Raw genomic sequence first — 25137 nt, forward strand, 5'->3', positions numbered from 1 at the left:
GAGCTAGATCATGCCCATCGTGACAGTGCGGCGCGCTCGGCTGCGGCTCGAATCCGTCGAAGATCAAGTCTCCGCGGAGGTCGGCCGTGTAGTTTAAACTTCCAAATCTGACCTGACTGCCAGGGGCGTAGCTTTCGATCTACTCCAGATGGCCAAGCGAATTGGCCCGCAGTGCAAAGCCGCCAAATACGAAGATCTGTCTGGGGAGAAAAGTCTCACCCTGGATGGCACCGTCGTTGATGATCGGAGGAGCCATCGGGCCTAAAAGTGACGACACATAGGAACTCTCAATGAAAGCACCAATGTTGGTGTCAAAACCGGCGGATCTCGGGTAGGGGGTCCCGAACTGTGCGTCTAGGCGGATGGTAACAGGAGACAAGGGACACAATGTTTTTACCCAGGTTCGGGCCCTCTCAATGGAGGTAAAACCCTACTCCTGCTTGATTAATATTGATGATATGGGTAGTACAAGAGTAGATCTACCACGAGATCAAGGAGGCTAAACCCTAGAAGCTAGCCTATGGTATGATTGTTCTTCGTCCTACGGACTAAAACCCTCCTGTTTATATAGACACCGGAGAGGGCTAGGGTTACACAGAGTCGGTTACAATGGTAGGAGATCTACATATCTGTATCGCCAAGCTTGCCTTCCACGCCAAGGAAAGTCCCTTCCGGACACGGGACGAAGTCTTCAATCTTGTATCTTCATAGTCCAGGAATCTGGCCGAAGGTATAGTCTGGCTATCCGGACACCCCCTAATCCAGGACTCCCTCAGTGTCCATGAAGAAAGGCGTTGGAGACATCCATCTGATGAACTGGAAGCAACGGGAGACCGCCAACTGAAGGACGATGCGGACTGTGTCCGGTTTGACAACCGGTGCAAACGTCTCAGTGAAGTCAACTCCCTCACGCTGCCGAAACCAACGAACCACCCAACAAGCCTTATAGCACTCAAGCATGCCATTCGAGCGGGTGTTATGATGAAAAACCCACTTTTCGCTTATGACGTTGGCGCGAGGAGGCCAGGGAACCAGTGTCCAGGTACGGTTCCACTGAAGAGCATTGAACTCTTCCTGCATCGCAGCAAGCCAGTGAGGATCACATAGGGCTACTCTGGCGGACGTAAGAATCGACGACGGCTCGGTGGTGGAGGCAGCAACGAGATACTCGTCGTTGGAGTACTACAGGCTCGGGCGGTGGACGCTGGCCCTGGCCGAGTGAGAGGGCGAGACAGAAACTCCGGGACCACAGTGGGCATGGGTGGTGAAGAGCTAGTTGCGTCTGAGGCCGAAGCTGAGGTGGAGCCCGAGGGGGCGGCTCCTCCCAAGGCGGACTCCGGGCCCGAGGCGGTCAATGAAGGGAGTGTCGGCTAGGCGGCTGGCGATGTGCCGGCGACGGGGACGCGGCCAAGGCAGCCGGGGAAGGAGCTGGCGGCAGCGATGGCGACGACGAGCCGGTCGGCGAAGACGCCGGTGACGAGGCGGCTGGTGAGGGTGGCGTGGAGGCGCGAGGATCGTCGAAGCCCGAAGGCAGTCCAAGAACCGAGCGGGGCGATCCACCAGACGGGGTCGTCGGAGGGCTGCCGATGGACGGTGGCGACGAGGCGACGAGAGGTACCTGCTGCTGAAAGGGAAACACCTTCTCATCAAAGTAAATGTGTCGGGAGGGGAATACACGATGTGAGGCAGGCAGGGTCGTAGCAGCGGTAGCGTTTAGTGGTAGGTGGGGAGCCGAGGAAGATGCAAGCAATGGAGCAAGGTTCAAGCTTATGAGGCATAGTGGCGGCTATGCTAGGATAGCAGAGACAACCAAAGATGCGAAGCTCATCATAAGAGGGTGGTGCATCAAAGAGAAGATGATGGGGTGCAAAGTTCCTGCGAGTACGATAGGGGCAGATGTTAATGAGGAGTGATGCGGTGGCGAGAGCGTCAGGCCAAAAGCGCGGAGGCACATTGGCGTCAATGAGAAGCATACGAACGCAGTCATTAAGTGTGCGAAGAATGCGCTCAGCATGACTGTTTTGTTGCGAAGTGTACGGATATGTGAGAGAAAAGTCGTCCCATGTGTGGTGAGGAGAGTGCAAACAACTAAGTTATCAAACTCCTTCCCATTATCTGTTTGGAACGCAAGGATGCGATGACGAAACTGCATGAAAACATACAAGTAGAATGCAGTGAGAGTGGAGATAACATTAGACTTACGCCGCAACGGGAAGGTCCACACATAGTGTGAAAAATCATCAACAATGACAAATAATAAAGATAGCCCGTATTACTCGCAACTGGAGAGTTCCATACATCACTATGAATTAACCCAAGCGGGTATGATGCAACATGAGAAGAAGCCCTAAACGGAAAACGAGCATGTTTGCCGAGGCGACAAGCATGAAAAGGGTGATCGTTGATCTTATTACACGTGAATGAGAAACTCCGAAGTATATGACGAAGGGTGGCGGGGTTGGGATGACCCAAGCAAGAATGGCAAAGATCCACACTAGTGGCGAGGGCAACTAGGGCGACGTAGGTGGTGGGGGCAGTGGAGTGGACCGGGTAGAGCTCCTCGGGGCTGTCACACCGGTGGAGTACCATCCGGGTACAAGCGTACTTAACAAAATAAACCACACTTGTCAAACTCAACGGTAATAGGATTTTCACATGTAAAATAACGAACAAAGACAAGATTTTTAATAAGATCAGGAGAAACTAATATGTTATATAATGACAATGTTGTATATGTAGATGGAAAAGATGCATTACCTATGTGAGTAATGGGAAGTGAGGAACCATCACCGACGGTGATGCTAGCGGAAGTGTGGACGGGATAGGAGGTGTGGAGGTTACCGAGATGAGCAGTGATACGTCTCCAACATATCTATAATTTTTTATTGTTCCATACTATTATATTATCTGTTTTGGATGCTTTATATGCATTAATATGCTATTTTATATTATTTTTGGGACTAACTTATTAACCCAGAGCGAAGTGCCAGTTTATGTTTTTTCCTTCTTTTTGAGTTCTACAGAAAAATAATATCAAACGGAGTCCAAACGGAATAAAACTTTCGTGATGATTTTTCTTGGACAATAAGACACACATAGGACTTGGAGACAAAGTCAGAGGAGTCCCGAGGAGGCCATAAGCCTTAGGGGCACACCCCGGGGGGCGCCATGAGGGTTTGTGGCCCCCTCAGAGCTCCTCTAATCCTAATTCTTGGCCTATAAATTCCCAAATATTCCCAAACGACCAGAGGCATCCACAAAAATACTTTTCCACCACCGTAACCTTCTGTACCCATGAGATCCCGTCTAGAGACCTTTTCCGGCACCCTATCGGAGGGGGATCCGATCACGAAGGGATTCTACATCACCTCTATTGCCCTTCTGATGAAGCGTGAGTAGTTTACCACAGAACTACGGGTCCATAGCAAGTAGTTAGATGGCTTCTTCTCTCTCTTTGATCCTCAATACCAAGTTCTCCTCGATGTTCTTGGAGATCTATCCGATGTAACATTCTTTTGCGGTGTGTTTGTCGAGATCCGATGAATTGTGGATTTATGATCAGTTTATCTATGAATATTATTTAAATATTCTCTGAATTCTTTTATGCATTATTTGATATCTTTGTATTTCGCTTCGAATTATTGGTTTGGTTTGGCCAACTAGATTTGTTCTTCTTCCAATGGGAGAGGTGCTTAGTTTTTGGTTCAATCTTGCGGTGATCTCACCCAATAACAAAGTAGGGCTAGCGAGACACGTTTTGTATTGTTGTCATCAAGGGTAAAAATATGGGGTTTTCATCATATCATCTTGTTTAAGGCGTTACTCCGTTCTTATGAACTTAATACTCTAGATGCATGCTGGATAGCGGCCGATGTGTAGAGAAATAGTAGTAGATGCAGGCAGGAGTAGGTCTACTTGACACGAACGTGATGCCTATATTCATAATCATTACCTTGGGTATCGTCATAACTTTGGGATTTTCTATCAATTGCTCGACAGTAATTTGTTCACCCACCGTATTATTTTCCTTCAAGAGAGAAGCCTCTAGTGAAACCTATGACCCCTGGGTCTATTTTCCAACATATGTCTTCAGATCTGTAAACCAAAAAAATCCAAAAATACCTCGGTGCAATTTATTTATTTTTACTTTTTTTTACATTTTAGTAATCTTTTATATCTATCTCTATCAGATCTCACCTTTGCAAGTGACTGCGAAGGGATTGACAACCCCTTTATCGCGTTGGGTGCAAGTGTTTGATTGTTTGTGCAGGTGCATAGATTGGAGCCTTGTGTGTATCTCCTACTAGATTGATACCTTGGTTCTCAAAACAGAGGGAAATACTTATCTCTACTTTGATGCATCACCTTTTTCTCTTATAGGGAAAAACCAATGGAAGCTCAAGAAGTAGCATGTAGAATTTCTGGCGCCGTTGCTGGGGAGATCTACATCAAGCCTACCAAGTACCCATCATAAACTCTCATCTCTTGCATTACTTTATTTGCCATTTGCCTCTCATTTTCCTCTCCCCCACTTCTAAAATGTTTTCAGAAAAGAGCAAAAAGATTTGCCTTTTTATTTGCCCTTCTTCCATTCATATTTTCGTTTGCTCTCATGCTAGACCACGTTGTTTCCATCATGTCTGAACATGGGGAGGTTTTCATTGAAAGAGATAGTAATAATCTTGAGGGAAATTTTGATGACTTTGCTAATAACGATCCTCATGAAGAACCTACTATCATGCATACAAAAATACTCCGCATAGATAGCTGTAATATTATTGGAAAAGATGTGATTCAAGATTTTTTACGTGTGCTGGTACGCTACCTACGTTTGGAGGATCTATTATTAATCAAATTAATAGTCTTGTGGGTGCAATAACTTTGCTCATAATTGAACTCGAAAGACAATTTGTTCATATGCACCCTTGCATACAAAGGATTTTTTAGAGTTCTCTAATATTCAACATTCTTCCATTAAACAAACCGCCACTATATTTTTAGCCCATGAGTTTAGATTCATCATGAAAGAGGCTAGCGAAATTTTTTCTCATTACAAAATAAATGGTGGTTGTCCCCCTATAGAGGAGATCCTTTTTAATCAAGCAGAAATAATGAGATTGCAGTCTCCCGATTATGTTGCCTATAATGAAAATTTGAGAAAAAGGGTCCCTACCGAGGTTTTGGTTGATAAGATTTATGAACTTAATGATAATTTTGCTATACAAAACAAAGGATTAGGGTTCATATTAAGATATAGGCTTATGACGTTCCACCAAAGGAAAGCTTATAATGATGAGTTGATTATAATCTATGGGCCGAAGGAGGAACCTATTCCTCCCACACTTGATCTTATGGATCCTTATCCTATTAAATATAGCCCTTTTGAATATTTTTTCTCGCCACAAAGGAAACTTGCCGCTGAAAGAAGGGAGCATGAGATGAGCATGGATGATCTCCCTTACTATTATGACAATACCTACATCTATGTTTTATGCCTAGCTAGGGGTGTTAAACAATAGCGCTTGTTGGGAGGCAACCCAATTTTACTTTTTATTTTTTGGTTTTTGGTTCTGTTTTGCAATAAATACACATTATTACCTCTGTAGTAGTTTTGTTTTGGTGTTTTAATTAGTGTTTCAGCCAAGTAAGACCTTTGGGATGGCTTACGGTGATAGTTGATTTGATCTTGCTGGAAACAAACTTTTGCAGCCAGCAAAATAATTTCTAAAAATACAAAAGTGTGCTTTTGATCTGAATTTTTCACACAACATTGATATACAAATTTCCTAGGTTTTCCTATTTTTTCATAATTTGTGGAGTTACATAAGTATTTGAAGTTTTCAGATTGCTACGGACTGTTCTGTTTTTGATAGATTCTGTTTTCTATGTGTTGTTTGCTTATTTTAATGAATCTATGGCTAGTATCGGGGGGTATGAACCATGGAGAAGTTGGAATACAGTAGATATTTCACCAATATAAATAAAGAATGAGTTCACAACAGTACCAAAACATGATAATTTATTTTCTTATACTAACGGATCTCATGAGTTTTCTGTTGAGTTTTGTGTTGTGAAATTTTCAAGTTTTGGGTAAAGATTTGATGGACTATGGAATAAGGACTTGCAAGAGCCTAAGCTTGGGGATGCCCAAGGCACCCCAAGGTAATATTCAAGGACAACCAAGCATCTAATCTTGGGCATGCCCCGGATGGCATCCCCTCTTTCGTCTTCGTCTATTAGTAAATTTACTTGAGGCTATATTTTTGTGTGTTTTGCTTGGTGCGTCTTGTATGATATGAGTCTTTTCTTTTTAGTTTGCCACATTCATCCTTGCTGTACACACCTTTTGAGAGGGACACACGTGAATCATGAATTTATTATAATACTCTATGTGCTTCACTTATATCTTTTGAGCTAAGCTATTTGCTCTAGTGCTTCACTTATATCTTTTTAGAGCACGGCGGTGGCTTTATTTTATAAAAGTTGTTGAACTCTCATGATTCACTTATATTATATTGAGGGTATCTCTAAACAGCATGGTAATTTGCTTAGATTATGAATTTAGTCCTAATATGATGGGCATTCAAGAGGGATATAATAAAAACCCTTTCATATAAAGAGCATTGAATACTATGAGAAGTTTGATTCCTTATGATTTTTTTTCAGATATAAAGATGGTGATATTAGAGTCATGCTAGTGAGTAATTATGGATTGGTAGAAATACTGGTGTTAAAGTTTGTGATTCCCAAACAATGCACATATGGTGAACCATTATGTGATGAAGTCGGAGCATAATTTATTTATTGATTGTCTTCCTTATTGGTGGCGGTTGGGACAGGTGATGATCTTTTCCTACCAATCTACCCCCCTAGGAGCATGCGTGTAGTACTTTGTTGCGATAGCTAATAAATTTTTGCAATAAGTATGTGAGTTCTTTATGACTAATGTTGATTCCATGGATTATACGCACTCTCACCCTTCCACCATTGCTAGCCTCTCTAGTACTGCACAAATTTTCGCTGGTGCATTAAACCCATCATATACACTTCCTCAAAACAGCCACCATACCTACCTATTATGGCATTTCCATAGCCATTCTGAGATATATTGCCATGCAATTTCCACCGTTCCGTTTATTATGACACACATTATCATTGTCATTTTACTTTGCATGATCGTAAGATAGCTAGCATGATGTTTTCATGGCTTGTCCGTTTTTTGATGTCATTTGCTATGATAGATCATTACACATCACGGTACACCGCCGGAGGCATACATATAGAGTCATATTTTGTTCTAAGTATCGAGTTGTAATCTTGAGTTGTAAGTAAATAAAAAGTGTGATGATCATCATTATTAGAGCATTGTCCCATGTGAGGAAATGGAAGCTATGATTCCCTCACAAGTTGGGATGAGTCTTCGGACATTACAAAAATAAAAGAGGCCAAAGAATCCCACAAAAAAAATAAGAGAAAGGAAAGAAGGGGCAATGCTACTATCCTTTTTCCACACTTGTGCTTCAATGTAGCACCATGATCTTCATGATAGAGAGTCTTCTATGATCTCACCCAGTGACAAAGTAGGCGTAGCGAGACACGTGTTGTATTGTGTTTTCATCATATTGCTTGAGTTTATCCCTCTACATAATGTCATCTTGCTTAACGCATTACTCCGTTCTTATGAACTTAATACTCTAGATGCATGCTGGATAGCAGTCAAGTGTGGAGTAATAGTAGTAGATGCAGGGAGGAGTCGGTCTACTTGACACAGACGTGATGCCTATAATTCATAATGATTGCCTTACATATCGTCAAAACTTTGCGCTTTTCTATCAATTGCTCGACAGTAATTTGTTCACCCACCGTATTATTTTCCTTCAAGAGAAAAGTCTCTAGTGAAACCTATGGCCCCCAGGTCTATTTTCCATCATATATATTCAGATCTATAAACCAAAAATCCCAAAAACACCTCGCTGTAATTTATTTATTTTTAATTTTTTTTATGTTTTAGTAATCTTTTATATCTATCGCTATTAGATCTCACCTTTGCAAATGACTGTGAAGGGGTTGACAACCCATTTATCGTGTTGGGTGCAAGTGTTTGATTGTTTGTGCAGGTGCATAGATTGGAGTCTTGTGTGTATCTCCTACTGGATTGATACCTTGGTTCTCAAAACTGAGGGAAAGACTTATCTCTACTTTGCTGCATCACTCTTTCCTCTTCGAGGGAAAAACTAACGCAAGCTCAAGAAGTAGCAAGCAGCCATATTCGCGATAGCTCCAGTGTCCATATACCAGTCGCCGCCGCCGGTGTAGTTGGAAGGAGAGGGAGCGGAGTGCAGGGTCGCCAAGAGCACCGGGTCCCAAGGCGCAAGTGGGAGCGCCGGGACCGATGGCTGGGTCGGGGCCGTCAGGGGCAGTAGCAGTAGCCCTCCTGGTTGAGGCGGCTGGCTATAGGAGAGAGGCTCGTAGGGCACCGCATAGAATGACTGATGCGAGGGAGGCCTCATGCCAAGGATGCCTGGTGCAGGAGTGCGGGGAACCGGCATGCAATAAGCATGCACAACACCGGTCCACGGGTTTTGACTGGCGTACCACGAGGCCTACTGGAACTGCTTATTGGGCTCCTCCCTGAGCCCCGTTGCCCTGCTGCTGCTTGCAGCCTCCGCGGCGGCCCTCGCGGTGACCCCCGTTTGAGGCCGGCGGGGGCGGCAGGGCCGGCGCGGGACGCGGTGGTGGCAGCGCCGAACCCCCGTGAGTGCCGGCGGTTAGAGCGGTGTGGGTCGCCTGGGTTCGGGTCATCTTCATCACCTGTCCTCCAGCTTGAGGTACGCCACCACCTGGGCAAAGGTAGGCTTCGCGATGAGGGTAAGGTTGGAGGCGGCGTTCCCAAAGTCCTCGTTGAGACTGGCGGTGAGGGTGCTGATGAGAAGCTCGTCGCCGACCGTCTAGCCGAGATCATGGAGCTCGTCGGCTAGCTTCTTGAGGTGCATGCAAAAGTCGTCAATGGACGAGTCAAGCTGGTGGCACCCATAAAACTCGATGTGTAGGAGGACCTTGTGATGAAGCTTGTTGTAAGTGAAGAGGCCATTGAGCTTGGTCCAGACGGCATAAGTGTCGTCGTCATCGTCCACCACCGTGTGGAAGAGGTCCTTGGAGATGGTGAGGTAGATCCAGCGGATGATGGTGGCGTTGAGGATCATCCACTCCTCGTCGTTCACCATGAGGCTAGAGTCCATGGTGCCGTTAACATGACCATGGAGCAGGTACTCGCGGAACACCAAGGACACATACCCCTTACAAGCGGAGTAGGAGGCGGTGGATTGATCAAGGACCACCGTGACATGCTCGTGGATGTTCAGATCACGAACGAGAGTCACATCCAGACCGGCGAAGGGATTGGTGGCGGTAGAGGATCCCGTGGAGCTCATGGTGGTGGCGGGGAACACGGGACAGTGGCTAGGGTTGCGGCGCGGCTAGGGGCGGCGCGGCTAGGGTTGAGTGGTGTAAGAGGAGGGTGCGGCTAGGGTGGGGTGGCGGAAGCAGGAAGGGTGGCGGCGGCAACTTGCGGCGGCGGATGGGGAAAGGCCAGCGACGGTGGCAGAGGTTAGCGGTGGCGATCGGCGATGGCGGCGGCGGGTGGCGGCGGCAACTTGCGGCGGTGGATGGAGAAAGGCCAGCGGCGGTGGAAGAGGTTGGCTGCGGTGATTGGCGGTGGCGGCAGCAGGTGGCGGCGGCGGCGAATAGGATAGGGTTAGGATCGACTTGCGATTGATACCATGTAGAAAAGTAGGTTTAGGCCGTGCAATACAATTGCATTGATTGGTGCACTGGACACATATATATAATATACAGCATGAGGGCTACAACCTCAACTATACAAGAAAATTAGGAGGTGGATCCTAGACACAATATACATACACAATATATTCAACACCTTTAAAGCGCGGCCACTGAGGATATAATCGGTTTGTGGCCAGAACGCCCCTCGAGGAAAACTATATTGTGAAAGGGCACATCAAGTTCGTATACACCATCATCGTCATGCGTGATACACCTGTCACCGTACCGCCTTCCGACATCGGAAACCATATCGGCTGCTTGCTGGATCAGACATATGGGACGGACGTGTCGTTTACCGTCGACGGCAAGACATTCCTAGCGAACCGAGCCATCCTTGCAGCCCGCTCACCGGTCTTCAGGGCAGAGCTTTTTGGGTCCATGGCCGAAGCTACAGTGTCATCCATCACAGTGCACGATATCATGCCTTCAACATTCAATTGTATGCTTCGGTTCATATACACGGATGAGTTTCCTACTAGAGAAGATCACCCCTCCACTGAGGTATTATTTGATTCACTTGCCGCTCCAGATCACTATGCGCTAGACCGTCTAAAGCTTATGTGTGTCCAAAAGTTATGAGATAATGTGTCAATGGATACAGTTATTGATATTCAAGCTTGCGCTGAGATGTACAATTGCCCCGTGTTGAAGGACAAGTGTATTGACTATATTGGTAAAAAGAAAGAATCTAAGAAGCAGCCAGAGTCTTCGTTGGGCTAGGGCACATACTTCATGCATTATGGTTCGTGAGTTTGGACTAGAGAGTGCTCGAATATAATATACTGGAGTATTTTTACACAGGTGCATATTCATCTAGGATTCTATTTGTGCTTTGACAAGAATTATGGTTTTCTTGTGTTTAACATGTACCTTCTCATTTATAGAATAATCATTGTTTTTCTTAGAAAAGGTGTATTGACGGGGATTTACTCTGTTTTGTTGTTGCCAAATTTCTGTACTAGATATGATTTCTAGTTTGTTGGAGGATTTCCTACTAAGTGAGCCATATTGCATTTAAAAAGTGTTATTAATAACCTGTGACTCTCATAGATGAGAATGTGCAATTGATTTTGTAAAATAGTAGCCTACACCATCAACATGACGATTTTTTCTTCTCAAATGCTCAAGGAGTTGCACCCCGTCTTGTCGGTGAACTATGGTTCGCCAACAAGTGCACAACTGCACTGACATATTGATAAAGAAACTAATTCTAAACAGCCTAGTACTTCGTCGGGCTAAAGCACAGAGTTCATAGATTATTGTTGGTGAGAATAGAGAGTGCTGGATTTCTATTTGGCCTCCTTTGGTTTGGAGGAATTTCATAGGAATTTTAAAGGATAGGATTTTTATAGGATTTTTTCCTTTAGAGCCCTTTGGTTCATAGAAATAGATTCATATTCCTATGTAGGATTGGTTTCTATCTTCCACATTTCATAGGAAAATAAAAATGAGCCTAGACTCAATAGAAAAACTCCTTTGATTTCAACCAAATGACATCTCGTTTCCTATTCCTACTTATAGGATTTGAGATACATGCCATCTCATTTCCTGCAAAGTTCCTATTCCTATGATAATCCTATCCTATGAATCAAAAGAGGCCTTATGGTTTCAGGAAAACTATGGCCTTCTGGTGTTTGATAAGTACTTACACATTGTGGAGAAAATCATTCTGTATCAAGAGAATTTGTGAAGAAAGCCTGAAAAGCCTGAAAATCCAATAGAAAACGAAGACTAAATGATGGAAAAGTACAAAGCTATGCATCGTATACGTATTTCTATTTTTAACTTGTACGTCAGGTTGACGACAAATTTGTGTTTGGGCAGATTGGCTATCTGTACGTACATGAACTAATGAACAGATTATAGTTGTTAATTGCATCATGCCGAAGGGGTGTGTTTTAATCTCTACCACTGATTTACTTGAGAGGGTGTACTTATTCACAAGACTTAAAGTGTTTAGCTGTAGTCTCCCTCAAGATAAACAACAAAGTGCGCACGCGCACAGGGTCATATGTCACTCACGAAAGTGCCCTCCGCGGTTGACTTGTCGAACAAATACAGTAGTTCAACTGTGCACGGCGCAACGGTTAACTAAATGGTAATCCTAATTTATTGGTGCTAGGAGAAAGTAGCATATGCAACATGCTGTAGATATATGTAGGGTCTCTGCGGCTCGTGAATTACGCGGCCGCTGACATCCTCCTGTTGTAGCGGACCATGACCTTCCCCTTGGGCCCCGGCATGACCACGTTCCAGTTCGTCTCAGGGAATGGCGACACCATCTCCATCTCGAAGTTCCTCAGCAGGTGGCTCCATATCACCTTGATCTGCATGTACGCGAACGCCTCGCCCACGCAGGCATGCCGCCCACCACCGAACGCCGTGTACGAGAACGCTTCGCCGGCCCCGTTCTCCCCTCTGCCGGGGCCGAACCGGTCCGGCTCGTACCTCTCCGGGTCCTTGTACACATGCGGGAGACGGTTGTGGATCACTAGCGGGCTTGCGACCGTACGCCCCTCCGGGATTTGGTACTCGTCGCCCTCCCTGGTTCGCACGGTGAAGCTCCGCCGCGCGTGGCGCAGCAGCATCATCGCCGGCGGGTGGAGCCGCAGAACCTCCTTGACACAGCGGTGGAGGATGTCCATCTCCTGCAGGACCTCGTAGTCCACGCGGTCCCCGTGCCGCTCCACAATCTGCTCCTGCTCCTGGACGGCTGCGCGCAGGTGATTGCCATTGGCGTGCGCGAGGAGGCGTGCTCCAGTCCACGTGCCCGTGCTGGAGCTTGTGTGCTGCCCCGCGAACAGCGCCGAGACCAGCATCCCGACGACCTCCGTCTCGGTGGTGGCGCGGCCGTCTTTGTACCTGGAATCGATCAGGCACTGCAGCATGTCGTTTGGGCCACCATCGGGGTAGCTTGTTTTGCGGGAGCTGACGATGCCGGAGAATATCTCGCCGAGCCTAGCGCACGCCGTGTCGCGTCTGCGGTGCGCCAGGATCGGCAGGTGCGGGAATAGGATGGTGACGAGACGCATGCCGTCATTGAGTTCATGGAGGTGCGTTGCGACCTCACCCAGCATCTTGGCCCGGACCTCCTCCCCGAACAAGCACCGGCTGGCGACGAGCGTGATGAGGTGCTCCAGCTCCTTCTTCAAGTCAACCGTGCCGGTTGGTCCCCATCTCGCAAAGTATTCCTTATGCAATAATAACATACACAAGTAGTACATAGTAGACATCACATCAGACTTTCTAAACGATCGAGACAACTATATGTACTTAAAGATGATGCCATCTTAATTATTTCCTACCTCAACTTCTTGCACCATGAGGCGAGCGTAGGTCCTAAGCTTGGCCGGCTTCATCGCATCGCCGAAGAAGCGGAATTGCTCGCGACGAGTGGCGAAATCTACGTCGAAGGCGACGCCGGGGCCGAAGGTCGGAATGGTGAACTGTGAAACCTCGTCCTGGCTGATCTCCGAGTCGAGCCCTTGGAAGAAATGGCTCGACACATCTGGCCCAACTAGGAAGGTCACCTTGCGATTCAACAGTCTCACTGTGAACACGCTCCCCATCTCAGCGTGGGCATCGCGGATCACTTGAAGCGGGCCCTTGATGAGAAGTGATGGGAGCATCCCAAGAAGGGGAGCCCCTGCAGCCTCGGGCGGCAGAGGTGGTGAACGTTTGGTTGTTGGGGAGAACGTCGCTCGTCGTTGTAGCCACGCCATTCTGGTGAACACAATTGTGACCAAAATAGGAAAAGATGCTAGCCAAATGATTCTTGTCAATTCCATGTTTGCACTCCAGATGCGATTGCCGGGGTACGTAATACTGTAAAACATGGTAAAACAAGTTAGTAACTAAGTTGTAACTTATGAGTACGCGAGACACCCATCAGCACCCATCAATAGTTAATGTGTCTGTGTGGTAGTTTTCTTTTTTGGAGCACATGTGATTACATACATCTTGTAAGTAATCACATGTGCTCCAAAAATTAAAACTACCACAAAAATAGGCCAAATATTCAGCTACCCAAATTTTTACACAAACTTTTCCTTGCCCATAAATTCGCCAACATTGGCAAGCAAAGTGAACTAGTTGCCAGAGATGTATTGGAAAGGCAAAATATTGGCAGCCATTCTAGCCAACAACAAGTTTTCATTTTGACCCAGAAAATGCTAAGGTATGTTTTGGCCCACCATCCGGACATATATCCTTTAAAATATTTAGACTCCACTATATCCTTGACAATTATATATGTAGGTATGTCTCAGGAATACTAATTTTCATAATATTGCAGTTTGTCGGGTCTTGCAAGTAGGCGTCCATGGTTATGTTTTCTAGACAATGTGTTGTCCAAAACGTAAACTTGTGGTATATTTGAGATGGGTCTGAGATCCTAAATATTCAAATAATAGATGATACTACTCTCGTACCGTGAAATTGAAAACTAAATTTTAAATATTTCATTGAATATAACTTGATCTGTTAAGATTCAAAATATGCAAGATTTAAACCCCCACTTAAATGCATTGATGCATGCTGCATGGCAACAACAATTTTGACGACGTAGCTCACTGTGAGAGCAAAAAAAATGACTATCCCACCTCTATTAATGCTTGTTAGTTAGGTTTATCTATATAAGATATATAGTTATAGATTGCTAGAATTTTGTTAAAGAATTTTTTTGAGATAGAAGAAAGCTATATATAGATGGTTAAGTATGACCCCATTTTTCTGCAAAAAAGTTACGCCTTCCGTGCAGGTTGGAACTTGCCTGGCAAGAAATTTCGCTCTTTAGGGGCAAGTCTGGTACTATTATAAACAGTTTACATACTCCCTCCGTCCTGAACTACTTGTCGTAGAAATGGACAGAAATGGATGCATCTAAAACTGAAATTACGTCTAGATAAATTCATTTCTATGACAAGTAATTTAGGATAGAGGTAGTATGTTGTTATACTGCTAGCTATACTTCCATGGAATATATAAAGGACGGACTCCAATCAATTTCTCTTATTACAAAAAAGGACCTGCATCATATTGACCCAGAATATATGTAGCTCTCCACAACGAATGCATGACTTATTCAAGCATGTATATGTGAGATGGCAGCAAGGATTTCACAAGAGCTTACACCTAACAGCTGCTTCTGGCCTTCAGGGACTCTGTAGTGGATCGCAAACTGAAGCACAGGTGCATCAATGATCTATGCGTGTTTAGCCTAGCGTACTCTGCTCACCCAGGTCTTAGCTTCTCGGCGATCAAAATAATGCAGTGGGAGATGGAGAGACTAGGGAGCACGCTGCACGGGTATTTGTAGTGGAGGAAGTTAATTATGCCAGCAAACGATCACATGTAGGCATTGTTAATGAGACCATCTAGAATGGCTTATAGTCATCCACATGGTTAGTTAATACAGATTTGCTAATTCTCATCTATACGAGAATTAACGAATTCTTCTCTAGCTCTACATCATTTAATTAATTAAAAATATCCTCACAAATCTCCAAAAAATGGTGTAGGAATAATATATGACTTAAATAATTTCCATCTAGATGGAAGGAACTAACAAATGTTCCTCGCGTCGCTCACAGGGCGACGCCAGGGTCCAACCCTAGCACCGCTAGAAGCACCCCGACCCCGGCGTCTCCCCTACCGCCGCCGTGGAGGCGGGCCCAACACCAAAGGTGCCTGAGCGGGTGGTTCGCGTCGGTCACCCCCTTGTGTGGCTTGTTCGGTGCCTGCGGGAACATCACACACGATGGCTAGAGCAACGTCCCCTGGATGTGTGGCGAAGGCAGTCCTCCTCCATAGCATGTCCTAGCAATGGTTTGTTGGCGGTGGGTCGTGGGTATGATCCCAGCCTAGATTCGTCGTCGGTGTCGCTCTTGGTCGGCAGGCGGAGCGTAGAAGTGCCAGTGAGGGGCTGTTAGAGTCTCACTGCAGACGTTCAAGTTGCGTGCTCTTTCATGGTGCAGCAATGCAGGAATCCAATTCGTAGCTAGTTCAGAGTGGTGCATGTGCTGGTTGTGGTCATTCCAGGCGATGGCGACATCTTAGGCATCATTTCCTTTTTGAAGGCATCGTATTGTAGTCTTCGTCACCTCTCTTGGGCTACTCCACGGAAACCCTAGGTCTGAGTATCCCAGATCGGACAATGGCAGCGCCTTCGTTGCCGTTCTCTCTCCATGGGGCATCTTCTTGGTGGAGGTTTTGGCTAGAGGGGCCAGGAGGTGGAGCGGTGTTGCATCTACCGCATCGATCATGGCAGGTTACGGTGGCGTGGCGTGGCAAAGTCTCGGTGACGGATGCGTGATGATGGACACGTGTAGGGTGATGGCGCTATTTTGCGATGTTGACGGCAGGCTCAACAAGGGTTATGTGTGGTTCATTATCCTGAAGATAGGTTCAGAGATGGCAGCATCGGTGGTTTCTGGTGTATGCACATGCGGTACGTGTTGAGGGTCTACTGGACCGGTTTTGTGCTCTCGTCTCACTCCTGGTCTGCTTGGTGAGGCCTCTGGATCATAGATGGTGGGGCTTCGGTGAGAGGTCAGGCACTAGTAGAAAACAGGGCTTTGGTCCAGGCCGGGTCAGCCCATTAGTCCCGGTTCAGTCAAGAACCGGGACTAATGTGAGCATTTATCCCGGTTCGTGCGGCTAAGGCATTAGTCCCGGTTCACCTGGGCCCTTTAGTCCCGGTTCGTGCCACGAACCGGGACTAACGGGTGCGATGTCCATTAGTCCCGGTTGGTGGCACCAACCGGGACTAAAGGTTAGACCTTTAGTACCGGTTGCTGCCTTCAACCGGTACTAATGGGTTTTGAGGCATTAGTACCGGTTCATGGCACGAACAGGTACTAAAGGTCCCATTTTCAAACTTCCCCCCCCCCCCACCCCCGTGGACCGCCTTTTCAGTTTTAGAAAAAACAAAAGAAAATGATGGAAATGTCAAAAACATAAAATAAAATAAGTTTCCCATGTGATATGTGGTCTACTTGTTGGGAAAATTTACAAATATGAATTTCGACTTTATTTGCAAAATCTCTCTGGAATTTGTAAAATGGGCATAACTTTTGCATACGAACTCGGATTAAAAAGTTTTTTATATGAAAAATCATCTACTCGAAAAGTTACATTTTCAAAATCCTCAAAAACCTAACAGAAAAAAAGTTACGGGGCTTTTAAGATCTAGAGTGGAAAAAATCGAAAAAATTACTAGTCAAATCTGGTCAAACAGTGGTCAAACTGTCGTCAAAGAATGGTCAAACTAATTATTCTATAATATTAGTGTTACTAAATAATTATTTCAGTTATTTTGAATTTTGGTCAAATATGGTCAAACTATGGTCAAACTGTGGTCAAACAAAGGTCAAACTAATTATTCAAGAAATATTAGTGTTACTAAATAATTATTGTTTTTTAAAACAATAGTTTCAAACTCAAATAGTGAAATGTGTCACTTCATGCTCAAGCAAAATTCATGAAGGTTAATAGGATTGACATCTTACTATTGTCAGGAAAACGACAAGTGCAGACTTGGAAACGGGAGAGAATAGAACCCGGAAGTTAAGTGTGCTCAGGCTGGGGGAGTGGGAGGATGGGTGACCGTTCGAGAAGTTAGATGAGTTGGAATGATGAGGGGTGATTAGAGGATAAATTGAGCAGTGATGAGGGATGGTGATTACACACTAGAGGTTAAAATAATTCAGAAATTTGAAAATCAAAAAAAATTCAAAAAAATTCAAAAAAAAAATTCAAAAAAAATCATAAAATTTCCTTTAGTCCCGGTTGGTGTTACCAACTGGGACTAATGGTGAAACTCCACGTGGCCGCGCCCTTTAGTCCCGGTTATGGGTTGAACCGGGACTAAAGGGGAGAGGCATTAGTACCGACCCTTTAGTCCCGGTTCGAAAACCGAGACTAAAGGGCCTTACCAACCGGGACAAAAGCCCCTTTTTCTACTAGTGAGGGCACTTGGCCCCGATGGTGGACACCCCCATCATTGAACTTGCATGGCAACAATAGTTGCCGCAACACAAGATGGCTTTGGGTTGATCGATGTAATCTTTTTGCCAGGCTTTGTTGCATAATTTAATAGAAAATGACTGTGTGCATCATTTTTTTATGCAGACGCCCGGGGTTTCAACACCGATTTCTAGAAGAAAAAATCACATCTAGATCTGACCTAGTCACACCATAATTCATTTCGTCCTTATATCATGGGAAACTGAAGAGGTTAACCACACGTAAACGCCCTTACGTGATTAATTAGTTATTAGTATCACATGGTGTATTGTAGTGGTTTGATAAGAAAGTTTAGGGTTATCCGGTCTACATCACCTAGTGAAGGGGTAAGAATAGCCATTGTTAGAGATATGACAGAGAATAAGCCGCAGAAGAACAAATCAATCGCTGGGAATATGAGATTTTAACGTGAAAAACCCCTTCAAAATGAAGGGGAAAAAATCACGAGCGCCTGCCAGCAAAACTTCAACCACCGTCCCCCTCACAGGCGTCTCTGACACGGGACGAGCCAATATGGACTAACTTCAGACTCCACCCTGCTATGTTACATCCCAAATCTCTCGACGACTGGCTTGTGCTCTGCTCCACTCTCTCAGAAGTTAGCTGATATAAGTTTTGATCACAACTTAACAAGCATCTCATAAAATGGAGAAATTTTGACTTATATTATAGATCATCTATTAGCTAAGTGAAGACAAGGCTACTTTTTCATTTCTCTCTCTTCAAACTCTACAGATAGCGTAAGTGGTATTGTCAAAATTAAGAGAGCACTACCCTACGTGTCCACAAGGTTAATTGATTCGTGTCCACATGCTTAATCGATTTCCCTAATCTCATGTATACGTATGTATTACTCCTTTCGTTTCTAAATATAAATCTTTTTGGAGATTTCAATTAGGACTACATACAAATATACATAGACGTACTTTAGAACGTGTATTCACTCATTTTACTCTGTATACAGTCTATTGAATTTTCTAAAAAATACTTAATGAAGGGAGTACTCAGCAACCGAAGAAATGGACCACATTTAAACAGTACCATGTAATCAAATCTGGTCAAACAGGAACAGTGAAACAGTCGGCATGAAACGACTCTGATTGGGAAGCACTATATAATAGTATTGTTACAAGTGTACTCCTGAGAAACACGAAGTCCGGACAAATTGTCATCAACCACCAACCCTTACTTATGCCGATAGTGAAACCGACACAAAAAGATCATGATTACACATCTTGGAGGCTGAGAAACTTCCACGCTTTCTCCGAACGGAACACACGATCGGGAACACATCTTCGTTCTGCTGTTTCTTCTCAGCATTTACTGCATCACCTCGTACAGTTGCGAGCTGCCCAATAATACAACCGAACAAGGTGCAAGTACCACACGGAATCACTGCCGACCTGAGAAATAGGAACTATCGATGGCATCTCCAAAACGCACCCTCCAACCTTCACTATGTCTGGATTATAGTATTTGGATCACCTTTTCTATTCAATGGGATCTGTATATGTCCCTTTAGCAGTTTGGGCATACGTACTCTGATATCCTATAGACAAATGTGGGGCTTTGTTGGAGTCCGGACATAAAAAGCTTCACGTGATCTTTCTCTTTTTTCTCTCTTCATATGCATACATTAAAAAAACACTTCCGTGACGAATACGTGTTTGCACATTAGGTCACGTATTCCGTCACGAATATACATTGGTGACGATTTTATCACAGAATTAAAATAATCATATGTATGCTATCGTAGAAGTGTTCCGTGACAATACTCAAATTATCATCACAGAAGTGTTTACTTCGAAGACGATAAATGACGCGTCATAAAACTGATTCGGTCATGAGTAACCGACACGTGGCACCCACCGTAATGGGTCGTCGTTAAGCCATCTGCTCCCAGTTTTGGATCCGATACCTGTTAACAACCCCGATCAATGGCGATTTTTCACATGTCAATTTCTTATTCACCAACGGAACAATGTGTCATTTCTAAGTTGCGACACGTGTTTGTCGAGGCAACGAATCTGACAGTGAGTCCTAGGGGTACGAATAGGGGCAGAATCTAGCTGCGGCACAGGTGTGGCACTCATATTTTATGATTTAAAGCCCCTCGTGAAAAGGTAAAAGTCCTACATCTCGAGCCCTGAGGTTATGTTTTCTCTGGGGTGTCTCATTACAAAAGGGTTGCAAACCCTTATCACATCGTCGGGGAACGGCTTATATAGAGCATGTCTTTTCCCATTAAGGCTACCTTACAAGGGAGGTAAGGAGGAGGATTATTACAGGCGTTACTGGTAACTACCATTGTAACTACACTTGAAGCATGGTGTCAAGCCCCTCGAACATTGCAACTCCTGCATCCCATCTTCGCTTTCTATGTACGAATGCTAGTGAGCGAAGTTGGCTGGTGGTAAGACGTCCAAGTGAGCTATTGCCATCCTAGTGGATGGACCATATCCGAGTGGATATCTAGAAGCGGGCATTCAAATGCACCTATGGTTTAGGAACCTTACAATGGTAGTGTGGGGACCCTAGGTGGGCCCAGGGTGTCCGATCGTTGACCCTAGTCTTAGTAGGTGACTCCATCATTAGCCCCCGAATCGGGTGAGGTTTCGTAGGACCAATCAGTCGAACCCTTGACTAGGACTAAGTGCTGCGGAAGCACTCGGAATCCGTCGTCAAGTGTTAACCCATCGTGGCCTAAGCGAAACCACAAACGATTCTGGACTAGAGTGTTCAGACTGATCAGGGTTACGTTGACGGCTGAGTAAAGCTTGGTGGCACTCGTATGTCTGCGGTGATCGGCAGTGGCGGCGGCGGCGGATAGGATAGGGTTAGGATCGACTTGCGATTGATACCATGTAGAAGAGTAGGTTTAGGCCGTGCAATACAATTGCATTGATCGGTGCACTGGACACGTATATATAATGTACATCATGAGGGCCACAACCTCAACTATACAAGAAAATTAGGAGGTGGGCTCTAGACACAATATACATGCACAGTATATTCAACACCTTTAAAGCGCGGCGACTGAGGATATAATCGGTTTGTGGCCAGAACGCCCCTCGAGGAAAACTACATTGTGAAAGGGCACATCAAGTTCGTATACACCATCATCGTCATGCGTGATACACCTGTCACCGTGCCGCCTTCCGACATCGGAAACCATATCGGCTGCTTGCTGGATCAGACATATGGGACGGACGTGTCGTTTACCGTCGACGGCAAGACATTCCTAGCGAACCGAGCCATCCTTGCAGCCCGCTCACCGGTCTTCAGGGCAGAGCTTTTTTGGGTCCATGGCCGAAGCTACAGTGTCATGCATCCATCACAGTGCACGATATCATGCCTTCAACATTCAATTGTATGCTTCGGTTCATATACACGGATGAGTTTCCTACTACAGAAGATAACCCCTCCACTGAGGTATTATTTGATTCACTTGCCGCTGCAGATCGCTACGCGCTAGACCGTCTAAAGCTTATGTGTGTCCAAAAGTTATGAGATAATGTGTCAATGGATACAGTTATTGATATTCAAGCTTGCGCTGAGATGTACAATTGCCCCGTGTTGAAGGACAAGTGCATTGACTATATTGGTAAAAAGAAAGAATCTAAGAAGCAGCCAGAGTCTTCGTTGGGCTAGGGCACATACTTCATGCATTATGGTTCGTGAGTTTGGACTAGAGAGTGCTCGAATATAATATACTGGAGTATTTTTACACAGGTGCATATTCATCTAGGATTCTATTTGTGCTTTGACAAGAATTATGGTTTTCTTGTGTTTAACATGTACCTTCTCATTTATAGAATAATCATTGTTTTTCTTAGAAAAGGTGTATTGACGGGGATTTACTCTGTTTTGTTGTTGCCAAATTTCTGTACTAGATATGATTTCTAGTTTGTTGGAGGATTTCCTACTAAGTGAACCATATTGCATTTAAAAAGTGTTATTAATAACCTGTGACTCTCATAGATGAGAATGTGCAATTGATTTTGTAAAATAGTAGCCTACACCATCAACATGACGATTTTTTCTTCTCAAATGCTCAAGGAGTTGCACCCCGTCTTGTCGGTGAACTATGGTTCGCCAACAAGTGCACAACTGCACTGACATATTGATAAAGAAACTAATTCTAAACAGCCTAGTACTTCGTCGGGCTAAAGCACAGAGTTCATAGATTATTGTTGGTGAGAATAGAGAGTGCTGGATTTCTATTTGGCCACCTTTGGTTTGGAGGAATTTCATAGGAATTTTAAAGGATAGGAATCTTATAGGATTTTTTCCTTTAGAGTCCTTTGGTTCGTAGAAATAGATTCATATTCCTACGTAGGATTGGTTTCTAGCTTTCATATTTCATAGGAAAATAAAAATGAGCCTAGACTCAATGGAAAAACTCCTCTGATTTCAATCAAATGACATCTCGTTTCCTATTCCTACTCATAGGATTTGAGATACATGCCATCTCATTTCATACAAACTTCCTATTCCTATGATAATCCTATCCTATGAACCAAAAGAGCCCTTATGATTTCAGGAAAACTATGGCCTTCTGGTGTTTGATAAGTACTTACACATTATGGAGAAAATCATTCTGTATCAAGAGAATTTGTGAAGAAAGCCTAAAAAGCCTGATCGTTGACCCTTGCAATGGTAGTGTGGGGACCCTAGGTGGGCCCAGGGTGTCCGATCGTTGACCCTAGTCTTAGTAGGTGACTCCATCATTAGCCCCCGAATCGGGTGAGGTTTCGTAGGAACAATCAGTCAAACCCTTGACTAGGACTAAGTGCTGCGGAAGCACTCGGAATCCGTCGTCAAGTGTTAACCCATCGTGGCCTGAGCGAAACCACAAACGATTCTGGACTAGAGTGTTCAGACTGATCAGGGTTACGTTGACGGCTGAGTAAAGCTTGGTGGCACTCGTATGTCTCTCAAAAGAGATAGACTACTGATCTGAGTGTGGACGTGTCATGAAACTCGAGTGTCGATGCCTCGCGTGGGCTGGCTTTCCGGAGAAATGCAACTTATTCTCCCGAGGGAATGCCAGCACATGCCATCTTCGAGTCCAAGTTTGTGAGACTCACACCTTGGAGCCTAGAAGAAGGACCAAGTTAAACTGTAGAGGAGCATTGAGCTCATCCCATTCTTTGATTGTGCATCCAAGTGAACGACGACCATTGCAGGGTGCTCGGTAGACCGAGTGGTTCTCAAGAAAGAAATCCGCAGTGATCAATCGGACCAATCCGCGGAAGAATTCCTGCGATTCAAAAACTTGCTTGTACATGGAAGCATTTACGCCGTGGTTAGTGTGGAAGGTGGGCCGTGTCGCCTCGATTTCCGCCCCAAAAATCCGCCACGTGCACCAGTTCCTCTATGTCACGAGTGTCGCATACGTCGTTGGATCTAAACATCAACGGCTGACGATTCGTGGGGCGGATTTACTTGTGTTATAAAACTCAGGCGGGCATCACCCACTCACCCACTTGGACGAATTCGTCACCCACACTTCCAATATGCGCACCAAAGCGCCCTAAGCCAATGGGGAAGAATACGATGACGAAGCACGAGCGGGCGAAGAAGTCGTAGAAGGGTTCATTGTCTAGTGTCGGCCCTCCGCTGGGCCGAAACCAGGGGGATTGGATCCTGTCGCAGGTCTCCAAGAAGCTGGTGCTGGAGCTCGTCGCCGACGGGCCGATTCCTGAGGAGGGATGGAGGGTACCGGAGGCGGACGAGATGGAGCCTGCGTCGCACTAGGATGAGTGTGTCCTCCTTGTCACCCACATGGAGCGAGGTTTGTCCATCCCACCCCACCCTTTCTTCCGCGGTTCTCTAAATTTCTTCGGGGCATAGTTACAACATCTCCCACCGAATGCGGTAATTTACCTGTCGGCTTTCATTTCTCTCTGCGAGAACTTCATTGGCGGACACCCCCACTTGGGTTTGTCTAAACATATCTTTACTTGCCAGTCCATGACCATGAAGAAGGCCACCCAAAGCGGCCAAAACCAATGTCATCTAGTAATGCGGGGAGTTAGGCATGCAACTTAGGGGTAAGAATTCCTTCCAATCCATGAGCTTCCCTGACTCCGTCAAAGGCTGGTAGAACACCAGGTTTTACAGTAAAGACGTGTCGAGTGTTGGGTCACCGACTGGTCTCCCACCGTATTCGGGTGAGAGAGTAGTTGCTCGGCCATCCCTCAAGATGGCAAAGCAGAAGAAGGTACAGGTTGGGATTCTGGTTGATGCCCAGGTGTGCATCGTAAGAGTTGGAGCCGACGCGATGGACCTACTGGAGGTCTTCCTCAGTCGGCGAATCCAATGTTGGAGTATGAGGGTTCGAGTGGCCCCACCCGAGTGCACCTTGAGGATTTGACTCAGAAGGCAGTGGAGGATAAGATCAAGGCCATCACCTCTGCGCGCGACAACCCGCAAAGGGCGAGGAGAATGGCTCCTTATGATCAAGACCATTCACCTACTAAGGTAAACCCCATGTTTGATCCACCAGGTCGTTTTCGTGATAATTTTATGTGTCTAGATTTGACCCCGCAATTTTTTTTTCAGCAGAGCTTCCAAGACATGATATCCTAGGTGCTGAATGTTTATCGCGCCCCTAGAGACATGGCTAGTGACACTGAGCAGCACCTTGATGAAGACAACTATGCATAGGATAGTGAAGAAGAAGAAGAAGAAGAAGAAGAAGAAGAAGAAGAAGAAGAAGAAGAAGAAGAAGAAGAAGAAGAAGAAGAAGAAGACAATGAAGAAGGTGAAGAGGCGGAATCTTCTCCGTTCGTGACCATCCAAAACTACATGATCAAACTTGGCCACATTCTAGGTTTAGTAAAGTAGATTTTCACAATTATGATGTCTGTGGTGGGTGGCACACAGTGCCCGCCACGGCAAAATTTTGGAATTTTTGAACTCCTTTTGTGTGAGTTGCCGAAATACATGTGTGGCGGGCCTACTGAGGCGCGTGCCACTGCTTATTCTTAGAGCAATGGTGGGCACTTTGTGCCGCCCATCACTAGAAGTCTTCACCAAGCGGGGGGCTTGGAAAGAGTTTACCTGTGACGGGGATTGAAAAAGTCCTGCCATTGCTAGTACTATAGCAATGGCGGTTTCCTTTTAGTATTCGCGAGCGCTACTTCTCCAAAGTAGCAATGGCGGGTGTCTGGTCTTGCCCGCCACACTTTTGAGTTCACCTAAGGCCTTTTCCTGTAGTTTCACCCCATAACTCATTCCATTCTTATCTCATTTACGCTCAGC

General features: G+C 45.4%; 1 protein-coding gene and 2 pseudogenes across 1 annotated transcript; 2 read left to right on the forward strand and 1 right to left on the reverse strand.

Annotated features, from left to right (window-relative positions):
- LOC125543442 (BTB/POZ and MATH domain-containing protein 2-like) overlaps positions 1-10563 on the forward strand; it is a 33172-nt pseudogene extending 22609 nt beyond the window's left edge.
- Positions 10564-12023: 1460 nt separating this feature from the next.
- LOC125532590 (obtusifoliol 14-alpha demethylase-like) lies at positions 12024-13679 on the reverse strand. The gene is made up of 2 exons (XM_048696594.2): positions 13149-13679; positions 12024-13034 (listed from the first exon to the last, which is right to left on the reverse strand). Exons 1-2 carry the CDS (start codon positions 13677-13679, stop codon positions 12024-12026), a joined length of 1542 nt encoding a protein of 513 aa, XP_048552551.2.
- Positions 13680-20893: 7214 nt separating this feature from the next.
- Positions 20894-21519, forward strand: LOC125532591 (BTB/POZ and MATH domain-containing protein 2 pseudogene; annotated as a pseudogene).
- Positions 21520-25137: the final 3618 nt, after the last annotated feature.

This window comes from Triticum urartu, chromosome 1A, assembly GCF_056163025.1.
Source record: "Triticum urartu cultivar PI428250 chromosome 1A, HENAU_Tu73, whole genome shotgun sequence".
Classification (NCBI taxonomy): domain Eukaryota; kingdom Viridiplantae; phylum Streptophyta; class Magnoliopsida; order Poales; family Poaceae; genus Triticum; species Triticum urartu.